Raw genomic sequence first — 10,941 nt, forward strand, 5'->3', positions numbered from 1 at the left:
CAAATATCATAGTGTCTTAAACTGCTTTGAAATGCATGTTTTCAAGCTTTCAGATTTTAACGGGGTTCAGAATTGAAACATGAGTGAAGGTGAAAAAAGCAGCTTGCAAGCTTTAGCTACAAGAAATACATGGGATTTTGTGTTCCTTTGAATGGGAAAGGCTCTGGTTTTGTATGCAACCTTACAGCCTGCATGAAGTGTAACTGAAATTGGGATGGGTGGTGTTAAGAGTGTTGTTAATATGCATCTTTAAAGTGAGTGAGCTCTTCAGTTGTGTGGATTCCTTCAAGGAAGAAGAATGATGAGAACTTCATGGAAAGGTCTCTGGTAAAGTGGGAACTGAGTGCATGAACCAGAAATATGCCATTTGGATTTTCAGGAGAGTTACCTGTATATTTGTGTATGTTCTGTAAATGTATTTCCAGGAACATTTTACTTTTGGAAATATATTTATATAATTTAGATATGTATTTATAAAGTTATGTTTAAGTTCATATATATGTATAAATATATATATTCGTATTTTGTGTAGCAGCACTTAAAGCCATGTGTTTTTCCTGTAGCATGTTTTAATTCAGTGAAAAGGAGGACTATAGAAATATTCCATGCAAACTGGGGATCTAAGTTAAGGTGATAACTTTGTTTTTAAGCCATTGAATGTTTCCTACCCTTTGAGTTGTGGAGGCTTTTCTTGTATTTTGATTCAGCTTTAAAACCTTATATTTTTGTCCATTTTTGTGCGCTGAAAGTTTTTCTGCTGTAGATTGCTAATTCATAAATTACCTAGTTGCATTTTAATGTAGTTCTTTGGGGTTTTTACAGTGTCTGTTTTACATCTAACTTGCTGTGTGATTATCAAAGGTATGCAATTAATAAAATAAAAATTTTGTTTACAGACTGTATCTTTTAAGCCAGCAAAATGTTATAAATCAGTTTAATGTTGTAGTTTCAGATAGTTTTTTTGCTTGGTAATGTACAACTACGATAATGTAATTTCTTGATGTGCCGATGGGGGATCATAAAAACCATTGCATGGTATTAATGTAACATCTAGTCTTTCTTGTTAGTCACAGCCAGAGGTGCTGCCCTGTGCTGTAATTAATGAAGCTAATGGGTTCCTCCATCTCTGCTTGGTATTGGTTACTGCTTTGGTACTGAAAATGCTGCTCTAAACCACTTTCCCACAGAAAATATAAAAGCTACGAAAGCAGAAGTGGAAGGGCGCTCAGGTCTGAGCCTGCAGTCCCCGCTCCGTGGGGTTGCACACTTGGGAAACCTTGAGGTCCGAGGCACTGAATTTGGGAAGGGTGTTTCTGAACATAAGGAACGTGCAGTTTTCTGACTGAATAATAATCTGAAAAGTGTTGCTCTAGGACAAGTTTTCCGGTCTGTGAGGTGTGGACATAGGGCGGGCTGGGATATTTAGTAGCAGAGTGTATTTGGAGGAAGCTCAGTGCCAAGGTGAGAACTGTGCTAAGTGAGCTGAAAGGATACATTTCCTGTTGGATGGATAACCAGAAATAGAAATCCCTCAGAGTGCCATGAAAACATAGGGTTATGAAATCATTAAGGTATAATCTGCAGAGCATATTTGTGTTTTGGGTACTGTGATACCACTAACCCACACGGGGTAGCTGCCCACACTGCCCACTGTCAGTGTGCCAGGGGGCAGTGAGGCCACAGGGACATTTTGCAGGGTGCCCGTGGCTCAGCCCCAGCCCACAGCTGTTCCTCTGTGCCAGGGCTGGTGGTTGTGCCACTTCCAGCAGCTGCTTTACCTCTCCAGCTCCTTGGGCCTGAGTGTTTGCCTTGGCCCTGGAGAAGTGTCTCAGGGGCACCTGTGGAGCCAAGGACTCCTCAGCAGCATGCAGCAGTGCTGAATGGTGAGTTTAGGTGCATCTGTGTCTGTGTGGGGCTGCCTGCCAACATTTACACACCGTGCCCAACCAGTCCGGGCAGAACAGACCCTGGGCTCTGACAGCCTTGCTTCATCTTGAGCTGGGCTTTGTTTCCTTGCTGACATCTTGGTCTCTTTTATAGGAAGGTGCCTCCTGTTGACAGAGTGACAAAACTATCATTTGTCCCCTTAAAAAGGAAATAAACCCAGAAGTTTCTCTCTTCAATTAGGTGAAAAGACATTTCATAGGACCTGGGGGACTTCACCTCAAACTTAAGGATAGCCAATTGGACAGGAGCCAGAAAGTCCCTCCTGAACAATTTACTAGAAAAAGAAGAGAACAAAGAAAATAATGGCTTGTCGGAGGTGTTTTACCAGGAGCAAGAGCCTCTTGCCCCTGGCTCGGGTTTTCTCTGTAAAGAGTTTTGTTATATTGTCTTCTATTAAAACCTTTTTGTTTCCAACACTACCACAGAAGCCATCCTGCTGATTTTATGCCTTCTAAGGCAGCTGAGCTATCTTGGGTGTGAAAGATATCTCCAAGAGCTTATGAGACCTGGCTCGAGGAGACTCATATTTCAGTCTCTCCTGTCACCTGTCCTGTTGAGTCAGGGTTTTCTACTGCAAGGCTTTGGATTGTGTCTGAGGTGAGGACTGCAAGCCCAGGTACTTGGAGGGTTGTTTGGTTGGACATGGTCCAGTACTCCAGCCTCTGCTGGGTGTCTAGAGAGAAACCATCAAATATAGAATAACTATAACTATTGGTATAATACCACATGAATCCTGTTAGTTTGCACTTATGCCACATGAAAAGAAAATTTCTCTCTTCATGATAGACCATTACAGCATTCAATTAGCACATCTGTCCATAAGCTGAGTGGTCACAGTTCTTGGGGAGATAACTAGACTAATGAGTCTGGAAAGCTATTACAGGATAACAGGAGGACATTATTTGGGTTTTGAACAGGTGGGGTTTGTAACTTGCCTTATAGCTGATGGATTTATTTGATGTTTTGAAAGCTGTGGTAAATGCTGAATGCTTGCAGTAATGGGGTTGCATAGAATCCTACAGTGAACTTGGATTGGAAGGGACCTCTGGATGGCTGACCTCCCCCTCAAGGCAGTGCTGGCTTCAGACATAGATCAGGTTGCACAGTCAGTGCAGATCAGTCCTGGTCTAGCTTAATCAGGCTGTGTTATCTCTGAGGATGGAGATTATGCACTCACTCTGGGCAGTCTGTTGTACCCATTCTCACACAACCACAGCCTCTCATCCAGTAGGAATTTCTCCTGTTGTGACTTGTGGTTGTTGCTTTTGAGTTTTCACCATATGCCTCAGGGCTCTATCTCTTCTGTAGTTCTCATTGGGTGTAGCTTAATTACTAAAAAGCTTCAGTCTGCTATCTGTACTGTGTTGGGAAGTTTTAATTTGGTTACTTGTATTGCAGGAGGAGGATATTTCAGAATATTTTCTGTGATGAGGTGTACCTTCATGTAATAACTGCAGGTTGTCGAGGATCACTAACTGCATTTATGCAGTTCTGGAAAGAGCTGTTAAGAAACAAGATGTACAAATGTTTAATGATTCACTGATAGAATCAATGCAAATTACAAGCTTTTTATATACATTAAACTTGTAGGCACACATGTATGCACAAACTCTCCTGAATGTGCAGGACTGATCTTGTTCTCCTTGTGAAATCCAAATGGAGCAAAATGCAAAGGAATAATTTATGGGTTTAATAAACAGGCCTGTCACTATCCACGAAGAATAATCCTATGTCTCGAAGGATGTTCTCCAGAAGGAGAAAGAAGTGATAAGTATGCCCCTTCTAATAGCAGATGGAACAATGTCTACTACATTTTCTTAAATTGATAGTCAGACCGTCAGTTACTGAGGATTCTGATACATCTTAAAAAATGACCAAATTTTGATGTCAGTAAAGATAAAATACTTCTTCAATTGTATTGAATAATTAATTATAACTATGCAATCCAAACAATTTGGGCTGCTCTTTCGGTGAGAGCTTTTTTTTTGAAGTAAGTATTGCTTATTGTTTTATTTCTTCTTTTTGTATATGAATTTAGTGCACTAGAACAATTTCTGTGCTTGTGAAGTCACTGTCTTTTTTTAATCAGTGGCTGGGGCAATTGCTAACATTTGAAGTTGTTAGAATGCACTTTGGGGTTTACTTACTGGAATGCTGAATAATTACAGTAGTGTTGATTCTGTACGGATGTTAGCATGGTTCTATGCACTGTTTTAACTTGATTCACTTAGTATCTGAACTTGCAGTTTGCATGTAGTCACAATTATATTTGCAAAGAAAGACCTAAACCTGTAAGTACAAAATAGAATAGAAAAATGCTTTTTCTTTTCTGCTCTTGGATTCCATGATTTTTGTGAACCATTTAATCATGAAAGATGATGTCCTGCATTTGAAAGCAAAAGCATTTCTGAGGTAGCTGTGCTGATTTCAGCCATACAAAGTATTCTAATAGATCTGCTGTAAATATTTCTGAAGAAGACAAACAACAAAAAACCTTAACAGAATTGCTAAAGAGGAAAGGCAAAGAACGGATGGTACCATTTTCAAGAAGTAATTTCTTTTAGCTTTTTTTGTGCTGCATTGATTTGCAACAGTGTTTTGTTGCTCCCCAAGGGCTAGGATAGGAGTGCAGGAGTTCTGGATAATGCATGGCTGCTTCAAGTGTCTAATTTTAGCAGTTACTAGTGTGTCTAATGAAGATGCATAAAGTTGTGCAACACTATGGAACAATAGGATTGTCAGTTATTTTTGTTTAATTTCAGCCTATTTAAGGATAAACACATGAGTTATATGGATATTATTACCTGTAATTTTGTCAGCTCTGGAATTACATGGTTGCCATTTGTCAGTCTATGTCCCAGTGGGTCCAGCCAAACATGAGCATTACAGTAACTTGCATGCACTATGCATGAGCCAGTGGTTTGGTACCTTTGCTCTACACTCAAAACCACTTTCTTACTGCTCTTTTTAAAATCTGCTGAAGTGTTGGAACCCAGGAAATTCCTCTGGCTGCCCTGGAGGACTCAAGCCCCTGCCCAGGGGGTCAGAGACCTTGGCACAGAGCCCAAGCCCCTGTGCCTTTGATTTAGCCCTTGGAAAAAACAATTACCAACTTTATATGAAGAGTTACAAGCCGCAAAAGTTTAAATAGAATGATAGTGAATTTGTCACAGGGTGAAAAATAGATTTTTTGGGGTTTTTAGAATAGGGGTTCAGGGGACAAGATGGAGGGAACTGGGTGTGTCCAGCCTTTCTCCTTCTTTTTCTTCTTCTTGGCCTCAATCTTCCGCTGTGATGTTGGCACTTTTAGATTGGTTTAGGGTAGAAGTTCACTGTCTAACGTGGATGATAGGTATTGGGAAGTAATTGTAAATATTGTACACATAGTTTTTAGTATAAAAAGATAACAGCACCCTGTGGACAGGCATATTGCTCTGACTGTCTTGCTGAGTGGACCTCGGCTGGTTAGGGGAAAGAATTTTATAGATAAGAAACAATAAACAACCTTGAGACCGAGAAATGAAGAGCTCTGACTCCTTCTTTGACTGCCGGGCTGGGAAAAGAGACTTTCTAACACATCTTGGGGTCACTGTGACCAGTAGCAGTCCTGAGGCTGAAGTGTGCAAATGATAGCAAGTAGTATTATAGAAATCATTGTCTTAAAACATTTTTACTATCCAAACAGATTCCAGCCCAGCTTTGCCTTTAATAAAAAAGACATGATAGTCATATATATTATTTGTGGGCGATTGTGTTTTTCTGATGTTTGGAGGCTTTTCCTGGCTTTAAGGACATGGATTTCTTACTCACTGTAGTTGGGGTATATGTGCTTGAAGCAATTGGTTCTTGGGGAGAAACAGTGGGCCTGCTAACTGCTTGTTGGTTATTCCAGCAGAGTGGAAGGAAGTATAATCTGTTCCTGAAGCGACGTCTCAGGGTAAAGCAGTGATCAGTGCTATTGCGAGTGGCTTGTATGCTGCAGTAATAACATGCTTCACTGTGTGGTGCCTTCTGTTAACTGGGAGCAGTGGTCACAGCTACAAATAAATATTCTGTGCTTTCTCAGGGAGCACATGCATCCTTGCATGGTGTGAGAGGCAAAAGACAGAGACATGATACTCTGGTTTGTTCCTACTCTAATAAAGTGAAACCCCAGTTCAGCCCTATACAAATACACTTTCACTGATAGGTGTGGTTGAAAAAGTAACAGCAACCTTTCTCTGCACAGAGTTACATTTAAACTGGAATATTCACTTTGCTGTATGCCTTGTATGTGATTTGATAGAGCCGAATATTGATATGATAATAAACAATATTACCTAATGAGTTCAATTCCTTAGGAGAGTGGGGTTACAGTCTTCTCTTTGCCTAACATTAATTACTGTGGCCTAATAGTGAAAAAGGTGGATGTTGTTGCTAAGACATTCTGGCATGTTGGTAAATTAAAATATAACCTTTAATAGATCAATTGGAATACTAATTACCCTGTTACATTGATATCTTTTATTAGGTGTATTTTTTTCCCATGAAAGTAAATACTCAATGTTGAAACATCACCCCTGTACTTTTGTGAGCTGTTTTTATGTGTGGTCATTGCTGGGACATATGTCTCTGTGGTGGTTGATTTAGTGAATGTTGTTATGTAGAGCAAAATGCATGAATTTACATTTTGCTACCTGCTTCAAGTATTCACAAGTATTGCTACACTAACATATATATATATATTTATTTTTCCTGTGTCAGTTATTTACATGTAATGCTTGCAGACACATGCGGTTAATTTTGAAATTAATCTGGATGTAGCCCTTGTTAAAACTTGCAAGCCCAGATGTATCTTCAGCTGTAAAGAAACTGAAGAACTGTGGCAATATGGGGGAACTTCTTTGCCTTCTGTGATATTTTAGAGAAACAGCAGTGCTTGTTTTTTTAATTCATATGCCTGTATCTTCTGCAGATTGATAAAAGACATCAAAGCAAAGATTCTATTTTCTTCAGGGATGGTGTCAGGAGAATTGATTTTGTTCTCTCCTATGTGGATGATCTTAATAAGGAATGGGAAAAGAAGTTGGTAAGTTTGTCTTTTTGAAGTCCTCTTAATTTTTATTTATAATAAGATGAATATCAGTTACTAACCCTTTTGGATCACTAGACTCATCTGGAATAGAATTTACCTAAAAAATCACATATAGCTATGTGAAAAGCAATCCCATATATGAACATTTCTGTGTAATTTACTGTTGTTTGTCAGGATCCAATTTTATTAGATTCTTGTGCCTATGATTATTGAATTGATCACTCTTCATTACTTAGGCTGAGCAATATATTATACAATGGAGCAAAGTAATTCAAATTATTTTACTTCTTCATTTAGCAGTCTAGCTAAGACTATGGAGAAATATTTGTAAATCCTTGCACCTGTAAATACTTTCAAATAAAGGAGGATTATTCTTCTAAATAAGCAAAGGTCATCCAAACAATATTTAACAAGGACTAATTTTTCATACCCTTTAATTGTAGTTAGAGGAGAAATAGATTCTTAGCTCCAAGACTCAATAGTTTTTCTTTAATACTTTTGAGACTCTTTCCTTAAAATATACTCTGAGTAACACAAACACAGCATGTCCTCCTGGAACTTTCCCCTGTGTTTGACTTACTGTCTACATATGTGTGTTCATTCTTTTAGAAGAATATTTAAAGTGGCTTTGATAAGAGCCCTCCTATGTAACAGAGCACAAAAACAAACTTTCTCTAAAATGCCAGTTAGTGATTATTCTTGAACTTGCCAGCAAGACCCAGTTGCCTGAATGGTAATAATATGTCAGATGGAATCAGTTAATGACACCTGTTTCTTTCATGCTCACACTGACACATGAGGTCTCACTTGGCTAACATAAATTCAAGCTATATAAAAAATCCAGTATAATGAGAGGCAGTCAAGACAACAAATTTAATGTAAAGCACAATATTTTTTTAAAATGAGGATTTAAATTTGTTTTTTCTCTGTATTCGCTACCTTCTTTCAGAGTCAGGAGAGGTTACATTTATAAACTAGTCTCTCCAAAATATAATTCCAATGTTTATTCATGATCAAAAAAATTTAAAAAGGAGAGAGACACTAAAACATTACGTTCTCAAGTAGTCATATTTTTCTGAAAGATAAGGGTATCTGAAAAAAACTAATTATAGTTTTATAACTAAATGTTTATGACAAAATCATGATCAAAACTATTAGTCTTTGAAGCAAAGAACAGTTACAATCTTTATCTTGTCATATTGAAGTAATTTCGTAATTTCATAATTAAAAATTCAAATTTCCTTTAGAAAAATACTGCAAGATTAGGCTGTTAAAAAAAGTTGCATATTGCTTTCATTCTTTTATGAAGAAAATACTGTTTTCATTAAGAACTTCTGCTGCCTGTCCTTGCATCCAGTACAATCTAGTGTATTACCCAGCCCCTCTATCCTACTCTTATTACATTAAAAAATCCAAAAATGTGTCATGTCTCTGTTTGATGCTTTTCCCAGATTAGGCATCTCAGTCAGCTTTGCTCAGCTAGCCACATTCCAAAATTTTCTTGGGAGACCAGATTATTTGATAGCTATGATACCATAGGTTTATATACAAGCATACTTTTTCAACTTCACCCTGACTCTTTGTTAGGCTGTACTCCTAGCTAGATGCTTTCTTCTCACCTGAAGGAAAATCCATTTCAAAAATAAGGAAGAGAAGGCCAGTCAATGTAGAGAGAAGAAAGATACCCATGCAAAATTTGTCAAAGCAACTCTTAAACTTTTCCATTTGTCATACTTGAATTATTTAAAATGAGGGAAGAAAAGAATACTGTTTAGGTTATGTTCAGGTGGGAAGGAAAATGAGTCAGATGGTCAGTCTGATCACTCACTCATGTTGTGTGCAGCAATTTCCTTTTCATTGATTTATGACTTATTAGGGGTAGTAGGAATCTTTGCCAGAGCAGAGCCCATGTCCATGGGTGGCATTACTGACTGAAGGATTCACATGGGAAAAAGCCCAAGAGTTAATAGCTATTATTGTCCTTCCTCTTTGGCATAAAAATGCACTTCCTAGGACAATATCTCTGCCTTTCAAAAGGCATAAACATCCCCGTTAAGTCTTGGGATATTTAATTTTGTGTATATCTGTTCCTTGCAAAAGAGTTTATGGCCTCATGGAGGAAGGTCAGTGGCCCTGGAGATAAATTCTGTGGTCTCTGGACAAACTGTCATGGAGATACCAATTATATGCCCCACAATTATGTTCACCATGGATCTTTATGCAATTAGTATGTCCATAAATTAGTACAGACTTCTTAGTGTACAAGTACTGTGCTGTTGTCTTTGTGGTGACAAGATTTAAATCTTGATGAACTGCAGCCTCTGGAAGTTGTCTGACATACACTGTACTTGCTATTGTACAGTTAACAGAAAGAAATGTTTCTTTTATGGTAGTACAATGATGCAGGAAAATGGAACAACTGAGAATGAAAGTGTTTATACGAGGAGAATAACAGCTGTGACAAAGGGTTTTGTTTCCTAGTCTCAAGGAAACAGCTTTATTCTGCATTTCTAAGAATGGGATAAATAACTTCTTTGTGTTTCAACATATCCCTGATACAGATGTCAGAGTCAGTCTGTTCATTTTCTTCCTTAGTTTCATGCAGAACAACTTTTAATTTTTTTGATATTCCCAGATACATTTCAGCTTCAACTGGAATGCTGTTTTGAACTTGCCTTCTATAAGCTACACAAATAAATCCAAACCACAAAGGCCTCGGAACAAAAATTAGGATTACGATTTTTTGAGGCAATATTACTCCTTAAAGCCTCCAGCACATATGGAAATATTTCACCACCATATGAAATGTATGTGAACGCGAAATAAATAGAATTTATAAAAATAACTAACGAAGTATTGATGTATGACCACGACATAGTCTTTATTGTCCATAAGCATATTTCTTCACAAGAACTACAGTGCCTTGGGACTCATAGATCTCTGTGCAAAGTAACTCCACTCCTATGTTGACTGGAAGCAAAGTCCCTCTGTCCCCAGTGGGGTACAGAGATAGAGAAGTGAGGAGTAGACTGCTATTTCAGGGAGGAAGGAAATTTCAGGGAGAAGGAAATTTCATTGAGTTCCTCTCCCAGTTTTGATCATCTCAGACTTCTGATTTCTTAGAGGTCAGGCCATGCCAGAGTTAGGGAGCCAGGGGCAGCAAGTGTCAGATGCTTGTTGCTGCTGTTAGCCCTGCACCCCAGGTCTGCAGGAGTGGGTGAAAGCTGGGCTCACTCAGAGCACATCACACAGCTTGGCAGGAGTTTGGCTGATAGCTGCAGAAGGAATTACAGCATGTCTTGCTTTGGTAGTGACCCACAACAAAGTTCAATGAGTCAGTGCCCTGCAGCCAGGAGGGCCAGCCCTGTCCTGGGAACATCAGGGCCAGCCAGTAGGGCCAGCCCTGTCCTGGGAACATCAGGGCCAGCCAGTAGGGCCAGCCCTGTCCTGGGAACATCAGGGCCAGCCAGTAGGGCCAGCCCTGTCCTGGGAACATCAGGGCCAGCCAGTAGGGCCAGCCCTGTCCTGGGAACATCAGGGCCAGCCAGTAGGGCCAGCCCTGTCCTGGGAACATCAGGGCCAGCCAGTAGGGCCAGCCCTGTCCTGGGAACATCAGGGACAGCCAGGAGGGCCAGCCCTGTCTTAGGGAGGCATCAGGCACAGCATCACCAGCCAGGCCATGGAGGATTGCCCTGCTCCACTCTGAGCTGGGGCAGTCTCACCTTGAGTTCTTTGTCTCATTTTGGGTACCACAATATAGAAAAAAGACAGAGGTTGAGAGACTGTCCAAAAGAGGGCCATGGGGCTGGTGAGGGGCCTTGAGGGGAAGCCTTATGAGAGGCAGCTGAGGGCACTTGGTTTGTTCAGCACAGAGAGGAGGAGACTGAGGGAAAACCTCATCACAGTGTACAATTTTCTTG

General features: G+C 39.6%; 1 protein-coding gene across 5 annotated transcripts in view; it reads left to right on the plus strand.

Annotated features, from left to right (window-relative positions):
* The window catches only part of ANO5 (anoctamin 5), a 61,041-nt gene that overhangs the window by 19,563 nt on the left and 30,537 nt on the right, over positions 1–10,941 (plus strand). For all 5 annotated transcript variants that reach the window (XM_031062236.1, XM_031062239.1, XM_031062238.1 and 2 more), the window contains one exon: positions 6,902–7,015. In XM_031062236.1, coding sequence (XP_030918096.1) covers positions 6,902–7,015 — 114 coding nt within the window. The remainder of the gene's footprint in view (positions 1–6,901; positions 7,016–10,941) is intronic.

Source organism: Geospiza fortis, unplaced genomic scaffold (genome assembly GCF_000277835.1).
Source record: "Geospiza fortis unplaced genomic scaffold, GeoFor_1.0 scaffold165, whole genome shotgun sequence".
NCBI classification, from domain to species: domain Eukaryota; kingdom Metazoa; phylum Chordata; class Aves; order Passeriformes; family Thraupidae; genus Geospiza; species Geospiza fortis.